At 42.0% G+C, this 19,539-nt stretch overlaps 1 protein-coding gene across 1 annotated transcript in view; it reads right to left on the bottom strand.

Annotated features, from left to right (window-relative positions):
- Nucleotides 1–1,249: 1,249 nt before the first annotated feature.
- Nucleotides 1,250–19,539, bottom strand: part of LOC146026398 (calcium-activated chloride channel regulator 1-like) — a 50,386-nt gene continuing 32,096 nt past the window's right edge. Inside the window, exons 10-14 of the mRNA XM_083157041.1 lie at nt 12,525–12,746; nt 9,855–10,125; nt 8,424–8,588; nt 5,021–5,254; nt 1,250–1,801 (exon numbers count right to left, since the gene is read on the bottom strand). Of these exons, the coding sequence (XP_083013167.1) occupies nt 1,356–1,801; nt 5,021–5,254; nt 8,424–8,588; nt 9,855–10,125; nt 12,525–12,746 (1,338 nt within the window). The 3' untranslated portion in view covers nt 1,250–1,355. The remainder of the gene's footprint in view (nt 1,802–5,020; nt 5,255–8,423; nt 8,589–9,854; nt 10,126–12,524; nt 12,747–19,539) is intronic.

Here is a 19,539-nt window from a genome sequence, read left to right as displayed (position 1 = left end):
TGATGACGGAGACGGACACCGCCGGCGGGAACTCCGGAACGGGAGGCGTGCACTGATGTTTTGTGAGTATAAATGTTGTAATGTTTTGATATGCATTTGTGTGACCTGATGAAGAGGTGAATAATAAAACCTTCGAAACGTTGTCATAACCCTGCGGTGTAATACGTTTATTATACGGAGTGCCACCACGTGGAATTGTTATTGAGAGATCGATTTGGGATCTGGTGGGCACCCTTGAACACTTGAACAGCTTCTTAAGCTAAGGAAGTGCTACTCCAAAGCGACGTATATATATATATATATATATATATATATATATATATATATATATATACACAGTAAGCAGTAATATGAGAGGGGGAGAGGGGGCACAGGAATATAGTTATATATTTATATTAGTAAATAAAGCCAGTACTCTGTACATTTATGTGTGTATGTGTGTGTGTGTGTATATATATATATATATATATATATATATATATATATATATATACGGTGCATTTTGTGTGTTTGGGGGGGGAGGAGGAGTAGGGAGGGGGGGGCAAAACATTTTTTTGCACCTGGGCCCACGACTCGCTAGTTCCGCCACTGGAGCTACTGTACTTGCTAAAAAAAAGTCACTGATATGTGTCAGGTATTGTGGAATCACTGCGTTTTATCACCAATGCTGGGAAATGGTGCTGATGTATCTATCTCTCATTCCTTTTTTCCCCCAAAATGTAACAGCTGCATAATGTGGGCTGGGTGAAATGAGGGAGATTGTTAGACTAATCAGGGAGAGAGGGAGATTGCTGCTATTTCAGGGAGTCTCTAGTTTCAGAGAACTGTCTGCTATATGGGGGGCTGACATTTTATGATAGTCCATCCAAAGCCAGGAGGGGAGCCGGGACCGCAGCGAATACCAGTAAACTTGCGGTCTTTGGCGGCGGCGTTACAATAGCCCCGCAGACCCACGGTGCCTGCATTTACACAGCGCCTTCCCGGCCACTGCAGGGGCTGCTGGGTTCTTGTTACGCCACTGGATGTATACCTTGATAGACGGATAGATATAAATGGATATAAATAGATAACTGGACTGTACTATTAATAAGAAAGTAATACAGTGCAAACAGCCAGTGAGGAGTGTAATGAATACAACAACATCGCATGCATACATCGCAACATTTATGAGAACAACTGGATGTCTTGCTATATTTAATTTATTGCTTGTAATATATAGTTTATTATTTTTAGGAATCTCTTTTATTTTAAAGTGCATATGTATTACATAGCGCTGTACAGTACATTAAGGGGAACATAAAACAAAATAACATTACATACAATTAAATTAAAAAGAATGTCATTTTTTTTGTGTTTCACACTCTTGTTGCTGCTTCCTTTTTCCTCTGGCAGATTACAATACAGACCGTAATACATATTATAATGCAGATAACAACTACAGCTGAACACACAATAGCTGTCACCGCTGTTATACTAATCTTTTCTGTATTGTCACTAGCTGGGGGAGCTGTGCTAGTTGTGAGATCTGCTGGTGGTGTAGGAGCTGATGCTGGAGGAAGCAAGAGAGCTGCTTGGGCTATGTTTGATACATCTGATTTATGGGACACTTTATCAATAGCAATTATAGCAAAATACAAAATAGTTCCATTCTGAATAACAATATTTTCTGGTACAAATGTGAATGTTTCTCTGGACCCAGCAGGCAAAGGAGAGATGTTGGAGACATTGATTGGGGTTGATCCATTAAAGTTGTTTTGGAGGTCAATGTGTTTGGTGCTCATTCTTAAATCATAGCTTGAAGCTGTAGATCAAAAAGTAAAATACAGTAAATAATTCCCAACTCAAATATAAAAATATTGTAACGTCTTATTTAAAAAAGACCAACACAAACATGTTTTATCAGTGCGGATTGTATATTATGCACTGCAGCAGATTCATATATATATATATATATATGAATAGAATATATATATATATATATATATATATAGAAAGGGCAAAAGATACCTAAAACTGCGCCCTACTAATGGACAGCAGCACCTCTGAAAGTCCCCTGTTAGTCGGGACTCAGAACAGATAGAGATACAATACAGATACAGAGTGCGCTTAAGGTGAAAATACACAACTTTTCCTTTGTTAATAAAAATACAAATATTTAATAAAAAAAGCCTACAAATAGGCTTATAAAAGATACACAGTTTTACACATTCATTTGGTGAAATCAAATCACACAGTGTACAATGATCCAATACAGTAGCAGGCCCAACGCGTTCCGTCAACCACGTGACTTCATCAGGGGCGTTCGATGACTTGATTGACACAAATGCAGTTGTACTTCTTGTAGTTTCTCAGAATGATTGAAACAAACGGATATCACATATAAGAATTTTGTGGGTATGTATATTTCGCCAGATAACAAAGCTCTTGTAAAAAAATGGCCCAGGGTATATCCCTTTAACACTTTGATTTTCCCACTTTTTAACAGGTGTTAACATCAAGGTTCAATCGCAAAACAAGTAGAGCAGGGTGACCGGATGTTCACTCCAGTGTTCAGCTTTTGGATACACTTTGTTATCTGGCGAAATATACATACCCACAAAATTCTTATATGTGATATCTGTTTGTTTCAATCATTCTGAGACACTACAAGAAGTACAACTGCATTTGTGTCAATCAAGTCATCGAACGCCCCTGATGAAGTCACGTGGTTGACGAAACGCGTTGGGCCTGCTACTGTATTGGATCATTGTACACTGTGTGATTTGATTTCACCAAATGAATGTGTAAAATTGTGTATCTTTTATAAGCCTATATGTAGGCTTTTTTTTATTAAATATTTGCATTTTTATTAACAAAGGAAAAGTTGTGTATTTTCACCTTAAGCGCACTCTGTATCTGTATTGTATATATAAATATAATATCCTGATGAAGAACTAAGTGGTTGGTGGTAGGCTTTCCCAATAATGAGATGGTGGTGGTGTCCCAAAGGTTTTCTTCCAGTGTAGAAATCAGGTTGGACCGAGAGAAGACATTGCTGTATCTGGCAGCAGGTGGCCTGCTGCCAGATACAGCAATGTCTTCTCTCGGTCCCCCGTAACTTAATCACCGTGGCTGCTGGAAGTGAGAGGCCTCAGGGCACGTCTTTCCTTGGACTCTTGAGCTATATTGCGGGACACTCCCTATACCATCATTTGCCTGGTACCAACCTCCAATTTGTGATCCTACCTGATTTCTACACTGGAAGAAAACCTTTGGGACACCACCACCATCTCATTATTGGGAAAGCCTACCACCAGCCTGTAGAAACCTGTCATTCCATCTACAGAGACAGCAATTCCTAAAAACACAGTGGCAAAAATATCCCAGCATGGTTCATGGACACCCATACTAATAACTTCCAGTGAATAAGGAGGACAGATCGATCCAGCTATTGGGCATAAGGGAGAACGCTCTAAGTATATGGCTCAGTCCTATTTCTTTTATAATCTATCACCATATTTGTGTTGTTTTTAATTATTATATGTGATTAAGTGTATCATTATCACTTACTCATTTCTTATCAGTGTCTTAATAAATGTACATGATTTGTGATACCCAATTGACCTTTTAGTTATTTTGAAATATAATTCATAACTTCAACCCACCAATAACCACCTCCAAGCGCTCCACAACCCCTTTTTTTCTCAGCTTTAGGCAGCTGCCTAGGGAGCCAGGATCTGGGGGGTGCCACCGAGTCAGCCTATGAAAAAAATCTAGGATATCTATGAGGATCCTTGTTTTACTTAATGCAGGTGGCGGCTGTGGAACGTCTAAGACCTCACCTCCATACTTTACCTTGAGGCATACTTCCCTACTTTGCTGGCCCTTCTTCCTTGTACTCTGTTGTAGGTGGTAAAGGGGAGGGTGCTGGAGCCTCCAGGGAAAGCAGAGGACTTGCCCACTTTCCCATGGGGCTGGGAGGACCACATGTCTTTTTGAAGCCTCCCAGCCATTCCGGAATGTTAGGCAAGTATGCCTTAAGGGTTTGGAAAGTGTTTATTGGTGGCAGCATGGGGGGGGGGGGGGGACAGTAGGTTGAAGTTTTGCCTAGGGTGCTGAGAAGCCTTACACCAGCCCTGGCTACTGGGCACACAATTCATACTATCTGAAAGGCTCTTTGAACTGGAAGGGTTTTACTGTGCTCCACCCTTCCACTGGCTACAGGGTATGGGGTGGGAACAGGATAGACTCAATGTTACCATACATTATGAAGCCAGATCTACCGATGTCTATATACAGTATAAAAGCCAGGCAGAGCAGGGCACAAATGCTATTATGTACAGTATAGCCATGATATTTTGTTCTTATGGCATATTAAGGCATTATCATTGTAATGTTAATTTAGTTTACTTTTCATTTGTGGCAATAAAATATATATTTCAAAATTATAAGAAAAATACTGTAAGATGCAATGATGGGGACCATACTATGGCCCTAATTTTGGTTCACTCAAATTCCTTCTCAAATAGACAAAACCATGTGAACTGCAGGGGGGGGGGGGGGGGGGGGGGGAATGTAACATGTGCAGAGAGAATTAGATTTGGGTGGGTTTTTACTTCAAAGTGAGATCTATATTGCAGTGCAAAAATAAAGCAGTCAGTATTTTTCCTGCACAGAAACAAAATAACTCACCCAAATCTAACTCTCTCTGCACATGTTACATCTCCCCCCCTCCCCTGCAGTGCACATGGTTTTGTCCATTTGAGAAGGAATTTGTTTATGCGAGTGAACCAGAATAAGGGCCTATGTTATTTGTACAATTATGTGGGGAGTCTTCTTAAGAATTTATTTGTTCATTGACACATGACACTGCACGCAAAAGATGTGTAATATACACATGGGACCTTATTCAGATTCATTCCGTCCTCCGTGCGACCAAATGTATTTATGTAGGTGATAAATGTGATATATAAATCAAAAATACAGTTTTAAAATGTACAGATTGCAAGAACATTCTTATTCATAACACAATTTTACTCACCATTTCCCTGGTCCAGATCATCACCGGTTGCTGTCCAGGATAACACAACGCTTTGGTTTTTTATTTCTCCCTTTAAGTCAGTTATTTTATCTGGTTTATATATGTCTGGCTGATTTCCTGCTGCAGGGACGTTAGATACCACAAAAGAACCACCTGAAGCTGTCCTACTGAAGTCTCCCAAGTTAAGATCATCAATAACAGTTTCTGGACGTGGAGGGTTCATGGAAATAGATCCTACAAAGAGAATTATAATGGACTTTAGTTAAATCATTTTTATGGGACATCACTATGAAAGCTCTATAGAACCTGCTACCAGACTTAGGGCGGGATGTATTAATATACATCGCCGCCCTTCGCTGCCTGTTCTCCGCGATGCCGCCACATATGTACTAACATATGCGGCTGGCATCGCGATGCAGTGACGGAGGCCCCCCGCGATACCTGGAATGTGGTGTGCTGGGGGTCTCCGTCACCTCCCTGCCCCTTCCTGCATCCCTCACGCCGGGGACAGCTAAGCAAGCTGTCCCCGGCGCCTCCTCCCCCCTGCAGCCGGAAGGACGTCCGGCTGCCTCACTAGGGGGAGGAAGGTACCTTCTGGGTCCAGGAGGACCTGGACCAGGTAAGAGAGGGAGGGGGAGAGGGGGGTCGGCGGGTTTTTCGGCAGAGGTGTCGGGCGGCGAAAAGAAGCCCATAGGCTTCTATAGGGTTTCGCCACCCGAAGGTGGCGATACCCTACAATGCGGTGACTTGGCGGCCGGGTAATAGTACATAGGAAAATGCGGTAAAACGGGGTTTTACCGCATTTTCCCGCCCTTAGGACCTTATTCAGGTCCGTTCGTTGCGGCCATTCATTCGCATGGGGACCGATGTGCATACGCAGGGAGCGTGCACCCACTGCGAATACTCTGATCACTGGGTGCACGCACCCAGGACAGCAGGCGGGGGTGGAAAGGGGTATGGGGCGGCGAACAGCATTAGCATATGTGAACTCCCAGTGTTTTATGGGCGTTCCCATGAGAATGCTGGGAGTTCTCATGCTAATGAGGTCACCAAATGTTAGCTGCCTGCCCACTTCCTTTCATTACTTTTAATAATTAACACATGATGTCATTACTGTGTCAGCTGTGTGATATTGCAGGTGAGAATGTGTTCCTAAATTACCCCCACTATCCACGCCAGCCCCGAAGCGTGGCGAGCGGCGGCGGAACGCGTCCTCCGACCTTTTCATACCTCCACTATCCACGTCGGTGTGGAGTTGAGTTTTTAAAGAGAGGCGAGCGCAGCGAGCCCGAAGCGTGACGAGCGCAGTGAGTCCCACGAGGGGACGCGGAATACATGTAAAGTAATCCACGTCCGCTCGCCACACTTTATAAAATCAACTCCACGTATTGGGGGTATGAAAAGGTCACTGCGCTTGCCACGCTACACAATGGCAGAGGTGCTTTCAATTGTAAGCACCCATGACATGTCATACAGGTGCTTATACAATGAAATATAGCATTGCATTGGATCACACCCAGTGTATGGTGCAGTGCGATCCTATGTGATATTTCATTGTATAAGCACTCCTGTGCACTTAATATGGACATCGGGTGCTTATACAATGAAATATCGCATTACATCGGCTCACACCCAGTGTATGGTGCCGTGCGATTTTATGCAATATTTCATTGTATAAGCACTCCTGTGCACTTAATATGGACATTGCATCGCATCGCATCGCACAGCACTATACACGCTGTGCGATCCAATGTGATGCGATTTCGCTACGGAGAATAGCCCAGTACACTAAATGCATACTGGGCGGCCTGAAAAGAAACAAGTACCAAAAAAATACCCCAAGTACGTATGCGCTGTGCATACTCCCCCATCATTGCCGCTGATACCACAGAGTTCCCGCCATCGCTACTACTCCACCTGAGGGCTGCGATCCCTACAATTTTACTCATCTCAAAGCAGGAACTTCTGCTCTGAGAGTGCTGTCAGCCATCGGATCCTCTTCTGCTGTGTGACCCCTGGTGCAGCTTCACTTACTGACCCAGGGATCATGCAGTAGAGCAGGAGGACTGGGTGAATGTCAGCCCTCACCGAAGCACCAATCATCAGTCCCTGGCTGTAGGTAACTATAAATTTAGCTCCTCCCTGCCAAAAAATTTGTGGTGCCCCCCCCTCCCCCTTCTTTAGTAAAACATGACAATTGTGCAGGCTGGTTACCTGGGCCACTTTGTGCCACCATGTGTAGTGCTGCAGCTCCCCAGGAGTGATGTGTGCCGATGCGGCATAACACTTCCATGGTCTGACTTGGGATACTAGCGGAAGTGTGTGTGCGGGTAAAGACAATACTAGATATGCTGTCACCTACAATACACAGCTGCAGTACACAGCCACCACCGCCCAATACTACTGAGTGAAAGCTAACTGTGTGATCATACAGGACAGCAGGTATTTTTCATTGCGCCATGAGAACGCTGGCTCCCCCAAGCAACAGCTGGGGCTGCCACTCCATAGTTACGCCACTGCCCACAGTGATTATCCATTGTAGGTGAACACACGGATCTCAGAACAGCATTCACTGCATAGAGCCAGAGAAAGCTGCGCAGGGGCAGTCATATCGATGATATGACTGTGATAATTCTGTTCTTCACGAAAAACTGCTCCAAAAGCCCTTTAATACAATTAGATTATACTAAAATAATGTGACATGGGTGTGATAACACCATTTTTAATTATTTAGTAAAAAAGAAAATGTTAATAAATCTGCCCCTATGTCATTTTGCATGTGCTAGGGATTGAAGCTCTAGTCTCAGCAAACTACAGTATGTACTTTTTAGCTGCACTAATCTCCATCCAGAGGTGCACTGTATTCTGGATTTCTGCTGCTTCAGAAATGCTGCAGTTAGCCACACTCTCTGCATTCCCATCAGATAAGCAACTGTCCTGTCTGGCCTTTCAAATGTTCTCTTTCTCTACAATCAGGGCAATATTATTGTTGAGTTTATGCTGCCACATGGCTGCACATGCTGTCCCTATGAAATTCCCCCATGAAATTCTACTATCCAATTGTAATACTTAGTTCCTGGCACTTTGCTATTGGTTGTTGTCCTGATCTCTTGCTGCTAGTATCCTATCCTAAGTTCCTATCACCCTTGTATTAGTATGCTATCAAAAATTAATAAACCCCTGCTACCAGTGTGCTATACTAATGCTGGCCACACATCAGACCAACTTTCCTCCAACCATCCAACTAGTTGGATCCAAGGTAGGTATATACATTTATTTCAAGAAAATAAAATAAAAAGCAGTGTGCGAAATATTATGCATAGAAATAGAGAAAACAATTATAGATTTATGAAAGATATTTTCACTATAACCAGGATACATTTGAAAGAAAACTTTTTCTTACCGTTTACAATAAAACCTGGAATGTAGAGGGCACGATTACTGGGCTGTGCCAAACGACTTTTACCCTTGTTACTTTCAACACGCACTTTTAAAGCATATCTTCCATTTGCAGAGAATTGTATGAAGTATTTTGAATAGATACCGTCATCTTTAACAATATCAGCACCTGAAAAGCAGTTTACAGCTTATGAAAAGGTTTGCTTTAAACTACCAGATTTCCAATTACATGCCAATAATACATGATACATTGCAGGAAGGGGCTGACGCTGAGTTTAATGCTTCTTTCACCCAAAACACATTTTAAATAATGCAAATACATGTATAACATATGTGCTACTCCAAAAGGGGTCTACATGGATGTAAAAGTGTCGACATTGACAGGGAAAAACTGTGAAAACGCATACCGATCTTTTGCTTGTGTTAACCTTTTCCATGACCTTTTGGTGTCGATCTAGACTATAATATGATCCATACCCATTATAAAGTCATAATGATGTGGCGCAAACATCAACTATGATTGAAGTAGTGTACCAGCACTTATACCCAACTTTCCAAATTTAATTTACCCAATATTTATACTTATTTATCATGTTTATTTTTACTTTGGCTTACGACCTCTGAATTCTTTCTATTTACACATATTCTAGCCCTTAATCATTTCTCAGTTTCTTGATATTAATATTTTGTTATTATCAGGGTTATTGTAACCATATTTTATTGCCAAATACAGATGTGTCCTCATCAGCGGTGGCTGCTGCCCCTGGGTTACAGTGCCAAATACATAGTGCAGAGCCGCTTAGCACATATAAACCTGATGTATGTACAGATGTGTTCCGCTACATTGTTGCTGCATACTGTATATCAGCATTCTGTAGTGGGACTGCGGTGTTGCAGTGCACATATAGCTAGCTGGCTCTCCCATCGGCTCTCCTTCACTTGAATGCATAGAGAGTGTAGGTTTTCATATTTCTATGCAAAGATTTTTTTCTGCAGCTTAACTCCTGTTTGGGGCATATGCAGCCATAAAACCCCATTTAAAAAAAAAAAAAATAGTGAAAATCCCCTAGCCAATTAGCAGCAATACTTTACCGGGGATAATTCTATATAGGCTTGTCACAAATGTTATTTCTCCTACACTGAACAGGTGATAAATATGGCAAAATCCCTATTTGGCCGGAACCTTTGGGTGCCACAATTAATAAAATAAATAGAGCACTTTGAAGTTTTTAATTATTTTTATTTGGCTAATAATGAGATGGATTTTTTTTTGGAAAGTGATGAAAATTGGGGTTCAATGTTGGGGACAGGTATATTGGAGTTATTTTTTTAGTGGTACAAGTGTTTTTAGACTTTTATATGAATTTCATACTGCTATACTAGACATTTATCTTCCCTAGATTAAACATATATTTGGCAGTACACAATTAGTTACCTGCTCCATTATCCAGAAGCTCGATGGTTATTAGGGGTCCACTCACTGGTTCAATTATCGCTGTGACTTTGGCTCCTATGACTGGTGTCAGGCCTTGAGTCACTGAGGCATAGATAATCATAGGGTTGGGATACGTGTTTGTGTCTTGGCTCATGTGAGCATTTACAACAACTGGAGGAACATTTTCATCTACAGCTTTGGAATTCACCACTATGCCTAAGACTTGAACTGTTGCTAACGTGTTGCCAATACTGTATTCCCAAGCACCTCTCTGAAAAATAAAAACTTGTTACTACATTCAACAAACTATGAAACATTGATAAGAACAAAACAGTAAATTATTATTAAGGCACCAAAGATTTAACATTATAGATAATCTTCAAATATCCCAGAAGATCTCTAATATGTTACGTAATATCAACGCGCTTAAAGCGTTATCTTAGTGACATGAAAATATTTAGACAATACTAGATTATGTAACCACTTACCCCTGTATGTAGACACTTCTTGTAGACACAGTGGGGTTTACAGTATTTACTAAGGTGGGAGGTCTATTGAAGATGGATGTTGTTATAGGCAACCAATAAGAATCGTCTTATTTATTTAGCACCTTCTATTAGAAAATAGATTGCATCTGATTGGTTGCCAATAGCAACATCCCATTTTCAATAGATCTCCCATTTTAGTATATAAAGCAAAATGCGTTTTAACTCTAGCCCTCACACACCTGCAACAGGTTCCTGATGCAATTTACATGTAATAGCTTCCTCATGGTCCTTCACCCTTGCAATTCAATGACCTGATTTGTGGTTTTGAACAACAGGGGACTAGGTCAACAATGATTCTAACTGCAATTCCCTCTAACCCACTGCACACCTGATATGGTTGGCCATTTTGGGACTTTATAAAAAGTTATCATGTATGCAGCTAAGTACAGAGGAGCAGGTGGCTGTCTGGCAGGCCAGGGGTCCCAATTAATCCTCTGTGTGTCATATGTCGACAAAGACACTACAAAAACAGGAAAAACTTGTGTCAGCCATTTCATGTTTCAATTATGTTCATGTCAACCTTTTGCTTTCCACTGTTGACCTAGAGTATGTCAGCCATTTTTACATATCTACTTATTCACTGTCGATCTAGTGATTGTTGACCTATACATTGTATACCATTTATCCTAGTAAGTTAGATCTCATCTTGTTCCCTCTATGTCTATCCTACCATTATACAGTACCTCATATCTCATACCTCCCAATATCAACGTTTCCTCCTTTTGCTTTGCATAATTTCAGCTTTGACTCCCTAGCATCTCTATTGTATGGCTTATGAATTCTATTATGTATATGTAACCCCCTATTTTAATATATCCTCTCTGCTTGCTGTTTTTTTGCCTTATAGATGCTTGCCCTTGTCATCTATTCAATTCAAAATGACTGACGTGTGTCTAGCCTAATATATGTTGAAGTGCGCACACAAACATGGCCGACACACATTGCTGTGAACTAAATTGTTCCCTTCTTGCTTAAGCCTTTGAGTGCCAACATCTGTGACAGATGTGCAAAATATCCAATAAAAATGCCAGTGTCGCTCACATTTGTTCTATAATTTCAAATAAAAAATGTTGCGTAAAAAAAAAGATTAGATTTGCTATATAAGGTCAACATTGCAGGTCATTATGATGAATAACAATGTTTGCTTGCCATTTTCACACCTATTTTGACAAATTCATTTGGCACTCAACGGGTTAATCCAATGGTTCACAAACTGTGGGCATAGGCACCCTGGGGTGCCTCCTGACACTTGCAGGGGTGCCTCAGATTGGTGGTCCAGGACTAATTCCAATGATTTATGGCCAATATAACTGCAAAATCAGTGCTGGTGGCTGCCATTCATAACATATGTGGACAAACAGAAGCAAATCCCGTCCCTCGCCACATAACTGATCCTAAGGATGACATATAAACACAATTTACTTTAACACAGTATTTGTTTGTGAAATGTTTGTCCTAGGGGTACCGTGAAAAAATGTTGATGATCTAGGGTGCAGTGATTCAAAAAAAGTTTTTGAACCACTGGGTTAATCTATTATTTTCCTCTCCTCTCACCTATGCCAGCTGATTCATTGTATCTATACAGTATATATTTATGACAACTGGCCTCTTGTCATATCTCTAGAACATGGGTCCTCAAACTGCGGCCCTCCAGATGTTGTGAAACTACAAATACCAGCATGCCTTGCCACAGTTTTGATATAAGGGAGTGTTAAAACTGTGGCAAGGCATGCTGGGATTTGTAGTTTCACAACATCTGGAGGGCCGCAGTTTGAGGACCCATGCTCTAGAACACTAAATCCACTTATGCCTACCTCAATGGTTTTGTTCAATGTATTTTGCCAGCTTTTACTTTGCTTTATCTGCCACTTATAGGTTCCCCCTTAGTAAGCAAGAGACAAAGGATGGTGGATCCCATCACTCCCCTCCTCACAACCACAAAAAAGAGTAAAAACAGCTTCCCCTCCCCTACAACTTGTTTTTCGCTAAGCATAATAGCCATGGGTTTACCCTAGGAAATTTTTTTATTCTTTGGCTATTTTAAATGTTTGTATTTGTATATCTTATATTATTTTAAACTAATAAAGTACTTTTCAAAAATACATAACAAAATGAAGATTACCTCTGCTGTTCCTGGAATTGCGAGCCTTGATGATTTAGCAGTGTTATCATTAATGAAATCTGCAGCCGTATACACCTTTCCTTTTGGATCTTGTACAGTAATATTTGGTAATGCATTTTGCCAAGTGACTAAAAAAAATGTTTCATTCCCAATTGTATTGTCAATGTAAACTCTGCCATTCAAAAACTCCTTTGAGTTCAGGCTTAAGCCAGTACTTTCCAGCTGTCAAAACAAGAGCAACATTTTAATAATCAGAGCTGTTGAATTTTAAATCTAAGGTCGATATTGACCAAATCAATGATTATTTTTTCTAATGAATAAAAAAAGGTTATGTGCAAATCACCTATACCAATAAAAGGAAATCCTCATCAGTAGCGCACGCAGGGGGGGTTTCTGAGTACCCAGAAACCCCCCCAGGACTCTTAGGGCCCTAGACTGAAAGCTGAGGGTCCCCTCTTTCCATGGGTACAAGAATTTTAAAAATTGGCCCTTGGTAACCAGAGATATCTGACTTCAAAGCAGTGGTCCCCATCCAAGCCTGTTAATTGCTATTCCCAGTCAGATATTTCAGGTTCTGTCTGACTTATAGTTTTTATGAGGGTATATTCCAAAAGCTGGGACTCTCCCCCTTTGTTGGACACTTATAGCTTGTCTCTACTGTGCCGAGAACTAGAGAAATCAGTCTTCCAGCAGCTGATTACTGCTCCGGCTCCACACACCTGGTATGCAGTTTTATATCCTCTTGGCAGATTGCTCTGCCTCCTGAACTATGATTCCATAGTCACTAATATCATTTGGTAGGTGGGATTCTCTAGTTTTTAATTCCATTAAAATCTAAGAAATCTATTACCGGGAACTGGAGATATCTGCAGTCAAGCAAGCTGTCCTCCCACCAGAAAATTATGAATAATAAGCCCACTCCACTATACACCCCTCCTCTGCATAGTAAACATCCTCTACCACCTTGGAAGTTATGTATCAGGGCCCCTTCATTCAGCCCAATGCCCCCTTCTACCACCCCATCTCCCACCTTCTGTGCAGTAAAGGGGTAATTAGTGGAAATTACTGATCCAGGCCCTACATGCTGAGCGGTTGGTATAATACCCCCTACCACCCGCAGGACATCAAAGCTTCCCCGACCCCTACCATTGGAGGATCAGTAGGGGGTCACAATACATTGCTACGCCCAGGGGTCTACACTGCTGTTGACACCCCTGTATGTATGTATGTATGTATGTGTGTGTGTGTGTGTGTGTGTATACATATCTGCAGTGGTCTGCAGTGGAGTAAGCACCTATATTCGCTTGCTGCGGATCATATTATATTTGCTTTTATCTGGCTGGCTGTGAGAGAGTAAGACATTCCCTCCAGTCTTACACCTTGGATTCCACCCCTTTGGTTCTATATCTCCTCTCAAGGAGCTATTTTTGGAGATTTATACCTTTTGGCGCTTAGTTCCCATACCTACCAATACCGATTTTAACTGTATATGTAAAGGGATACTTCCATTTGTTTACTTCTGTCTGGATTTCTGGCCATACCAGGCCATGCCTTTGCCCCTGATGAAGTCGTGTAGACGAAACGCGTTGGGCTTCTAATAAAGAACTACCTTTTAAATTCGAAGTCTTCGATGTTATTTTGAAGTTTACGAACACTCCGTTTGGATATAAGTGACGGCAGGATCACACAAATTTGGGACTCTATACCCTTACTGGCTAGGTGGTACTACTGGAGCGCACTCTGGACAACCCCCCCTTTCTTGTATTCTATCTGTGTCTCTCACTAACAGGAGAGTCGTTCCAGAGTTGCAGCTGGTCGAAAGGCCTACTCCAAGCGCAATTCCTGACCACTTTTGTTTGTTTTATATATATATATATATATATATATATATATATATATATTATTGCTATTATTATTATTTATATACATTTGGTCTATCTATAATACTTTAACTGACCCGGCATATACTGGGTCACATAAGTGTCCATCTCCGTGCTTTGCTCTGCCCGTCTGGAAACCCCCTTCTGAAAATCCTGCGTTTGCCCCTGCTCATTGGAATCTCCACTTCTTAAAACGTAGATCTCACAATAACCGAAATCATCAAAGTGGTGAACATGAGGAATATGATAAAGCTGTCTGAAGCAAAAGCTTAATGGGATGTTCAAAAATGAACTGGCTTCAGATAGGTGCAGAAAGCCCATAGAAAAGCATTCTGAAATTTAAAAAAAACATGGATGGGATGTTCTAACATCCACCACCCATTTTCGTCCCCCTCCACCAGGCTTCGCATTTTTACTAATTGCATATGCACTAACATATGCGATTAGTAACGCAAGGGACAGCTCTTGCGATAAGAGATGTTGCTTGCAATGCAGCACCATCGCTGCACTTATGCGCAGAGTGACGACCCACCCACGGGGCATGCTGGAAGGGATCCGTGATGGATCCCTCACACAGCGTTGCGGAGAGAAGCCCATAGGCTTCTACAGGGTATAACCAGCAAAAGCTGGCAGTACCCTCCTCATTGCCGGCCCGGCGGAGGGGGGTAAAAACCCTGATAACTTGGTTTTACGACATTTTCACTTTAGTGCATCCCGCCACATAAAACTTTTTTTTTCTTTTCCACGCCATTTTTACATTATTTTAGTAACATTGTATTATATGAATGGACTTTTGCTGTAAATTTACTGGATTAGCCTCCAATCCCTTTTTTTAAGCAGATCACAGTTCTTATACCAGTAAAGGGAAATTGAATCTGTTCAACTAGAAGTTATATTGCAAAAAACAGCTGTGGCAATGCCAGCATTCCTCCACATGAAAGTAATGTGGACGATCCAGACCAGGTTTTGGTAACAGTAGCAGAATCTCAGGTGTAATCATCAGAATCTGTGATTTCCTGTTATAAGGGTTTCCAGGGCAGAGTCATCTTGCTCTCGATGGTGGAATATCGAGTGGTAGGCCAGGGATGTGATAGTATAGGGACCATTGGAGCCTGTTAACAGTCTGCTATACTCAGAGAACCTGTATGCTACAGCCTGTAATACTGATTGCATGTGGATTGAACCTGCTACGCTGTAACCTGCTGTAGAGAAAGAAACTACAAAGTCATCATCTGAGACCCTGTGTTTGTGATCCTTGTCACAAACCCAGATTCAGAATATGGTTGCTGCACAGCAAACCCAAATTCAGATGAAATGTTGGGTGCAGCAGAAAATCGCTGCCAGTCAGCAGCCTCAAATTCAACTATTGTGTGATGAGTTAAAAGCACTAAAAAAAGTGAGCCAGAGCGAAAAAGGATACTGAAGCTCACGCCAGCTGATGATATAGAGGCATTCCTTTGCACTTTTGAGCGCATGGCCATGTGGTTGGGATGGCTTGCGGAGGAATATCCTGTTTAACAGGGGAGGCACAGCGAGCATATATGGATGTGACTTTTCTGAGGCATACTCCTATCCTAGCCTGAAGAAGGCTATACTGGACAGGATTGGAGTGACAGGGCCCAGCAATGCCCAGGTTGCTGACAATGTGGTTCCTACAGGAGCCGACATGGTCCAGCCTCCTGTCAGGGTGTTGTGCATCCATGGTGATGTGGATGAGTGTCCATGTGTCTACTTACCTCTGACCGTTCAAGGTTGGATATTAAAGGTGGTAGTGGCAGTGACCTCCAGAACACCTCATCCACTGATCCTGGGTCGTGACTTTCCATTGCTGCAGGAGCTAATTACCTGGCATGACCAGGGCAGCCGAGGGGGGCGGGTACTAATTACCCGGGACCAGGCTTGCTGGAGGGGCCCCGCAGGGGCCCTGGTCCGACCCCTACCTTCCCCCTCCGTCCCTACCGGGTAGCAACAGCAGCACGTACTCTTACAGCATTTGCTGTGCTGACAGCAGGCTCAGCATGAGAGGTCATGCTGAGCTTGCTGTCAGCACAGCACATGCTGTAGGTGTTTGCTGAGATTACAGTTTTTAGAGTTTTCTTTCACCCTCCTCTAAACATTTTGGGGGTGTGGCCTAAGTGCGGGAGGTGCCCAAACCTCCCACACTTAGGCCACGTCATCAAAATTTTACCTGGGCCTGGCATTCTTCTCGGCTGCTTGGGCATGACACCAACAAACCGACGGCCACTGAAGCAACTTATGGGCCAGAGACCAGAGACTATCAAAGTTTTGCATCTGGAAGAGATGCTGCTGGTCCTGAACCACCCCAAAAAGACTGAGTATGAGGCCCAATGAAACCCAGTTGGTGAAAAGATATCACTATAGGACTTTGGGAGAGATCAACACGATGATAGCAATTTTGTACAAGCCTTTGAGACTGTTAAAGTGGTTAATGGCAGGGTAATTGATGCTTTTCCATCAGAGGGTGTACCCTACTTTTTTGAAAAAATGGGGTATTTGGGGGAGGAGAAAACACTCCAACGCATCCAGTTAAGGTTCTTCTGGCCTTGCATCTATGCTTCCACTAAGAGGTATTGTCAGGAATGCCCAGTGTGCTAGAGGACAGCCCCACAGCCAGAGTTCAGGGCTTCACTGGTACCACTCCCTATCATTTCCTTACCTTTTGAGCGGATTGGTATGGATCTGATAGGGCCATTGGAAAATCTGCTTGAGGGCACCAATACATATTGGTGGTAGTTGATTATGCCACCAGGTTCCCAGAGGCTACTTAGGAATACTGAGAGAGGTCTTAATGGACCAAGGTACACCTTTTGTGTCTAGACTCATGAATAATATATGCTGGTTGCTAAAAGTAGACAGGATTACCACTTCAGTGTACCACCTGCAAACAGATGGCCTTGTAAAAAGATTTAATAAAACCCTTAAGCAAATGATAAAGAGGGCAGTGTCTCAAGAAAAAGAAGATTGGGATCTGCTCCTACCTTACTTGATGTTTGTGGTCAGAGAGCTACCCCAATCCTCTACAGGGTTTAGTCCATGTGAACTCCTCTATGGGAGACAGCCCAGAGGAATTTTAGATCTACTAAAAGAAGGGTGGGAAGACCAACCATGCCAGGACATGAAAATCGTTCAGTTTATGGACCAGAGATCCTGTATTCCACTGCCTGTCATACTGACAGCACGTGGATTGAACCTGCTATGCTGTAACCTGCTGTCGAGAAATAAACTACAAAGTCATCACCTGAGACCCTGTGTTTGTGATCCTTGTGACATAGCCTATTAACATGGCAATTAGGAGTTGATTGGCTGGTACTTTATCTCACTTCACTTTATCATTCTCCAAGACTTAGTACATCTGCCCCTGTGTGTCTATATAGAACACCGGCTGATCACAGAAACTAAATAATAATTATATTAGAAAATAATAAAATAGAAGTCACATGCATGCTAATTTCCTTCTTTGCCATCCTGGACTGTCAGTACACCATAGATGTCCGCACACATCAGCTGATCGGCTCATACTGTAGACAAGGATTCCACTAATGCCTGTGTGAAGTGTGCACGGTTTTTTTCTTCTATTATAGATGGGAGAGTGGCATATTGGTAGGCACAATGATAGGCATATAGGGGGATATCTGGAGTACACACATCAAGGAGGAGAGGAGAGAAGGCACAAGGAAGGGTTGCTAGTCATAGGCAAATGCAGGGGGGTTTCTGGTTGTCCGAAAACCCCCCAATCTCTTGACAAGTGCCTTAAATTATGACAACAATAACACTGGTATATAATATGATTATTAGAACTGCCGCCACATTATGCAGTGTAAGGAACAGAGCAGAGTTGCTGCACATGCCTAGTGTACCAGCTTTATTTACCACAATTACTCTATGTGTGAATCTGAGCTCTCAAACATTGCACTGGACCAGAGAGCAGCTGCCAGGAGGAAGAGACAGGAGCCTTACCATGAATTGGGAGATTGTGAGCTAAGAAAGTGCAGTATTGTTTCTATTATGTTTGTTTATCCTTTTCCTTACCACTTATTTAAATGTTTGAAACAGCCTGAACTATAGACCATCTGTACTGTTAATATTAATACTGTATTTCATACAGTATCATATAGTATTCAGTGCATAAGAATATTCAGGGCTTTGACTTACTCCAATGCACTGCAGAGTGGGAGATTTTGGATTACATTTGGAAACCTACTTGAAAAATCTTGCATTTGCCACTGCTAGTGTATGCACAGATAAATTCTCAGGGCTTTTTTTTTGCAATTTTTTTGTGAAAAATACCCAAGAAGTGTGGTGAGGATTCACAGGAACAGGGCTTTCTTGCAAGTTTCGTCCTGTGATGCAATTTTATTTTAAAACAATCTTGCAATGTATTCAAACACCACATCACAAATGCTCACTGACAGGAGTCCGGTGCTACACAGTAATACCCCTTTCACACTGCAGCTCATAACCGGTATATTGCTGATTTCTTAGCCTTTTAAAACAGTTAGAGCTGCAGTGTGAAAGCACCAGTCTGCATTTACCGGTTATAAATAATTGGTATTTGCAAACGGGTGAAAAGCAGAGTCCTACACGGTTCAGTCGTTTTTTATGCAGTGTGAACGGCTATGAACCGGTATATAGGACTCAGGCAGTAGCTATGAGAGCGCAATGCATATGTAATGAGACTCTCATTACATATGCACATATATAATGATTGCAGTGCATATGTAATGAGTGGCTCATTACATATGCACATATGTAATGAGCGGCTCATTACATATGCACTGCACTCATTATATATGTGCATATGTAATGAGCTGCTCATTCATATGCACATATGTAATAATCGTGACTCGCTCATTAAATATATGCATATGTAATGAGCAGCTCATTAAATATGCACTACACTGTCTTATAGCTACTGTCTGTCCTGCTTTCACACTGCAAACCTGCTTGAGACCCAGTATTTATGTGCGGTGTGAAAGGGGTTTAAAACGGTAATATACCGTTTTAAATACCGTTTCAAAATACCAGCTCTTAAACAATGTGAAAGCAGCATAATATTACATGCAGCACCCAGCTCCTGTTACAAGGTTGGAGCCAGTTACAAGAACTATGATCAG

The sequence above is a fragment of the Crinia signifera genome, chromosome 8 (assembly GCF_055691185.1).
Source record: "Crinia signifera chromosome 8, ASM5569118v1, whole genome shotgun sequence".
Classification (NCBI taxonomy): Eukaryota; Metazoa; Chordata; class Amphibia; order Anura; family Myobatrachidae; genus Crinia; species Crinia signifera.
The sequence above is the reverse complement of the archived record's forward strand: the minus strand, read 5'-3'. Positions and strand labels throughout refer to the sequence as shown.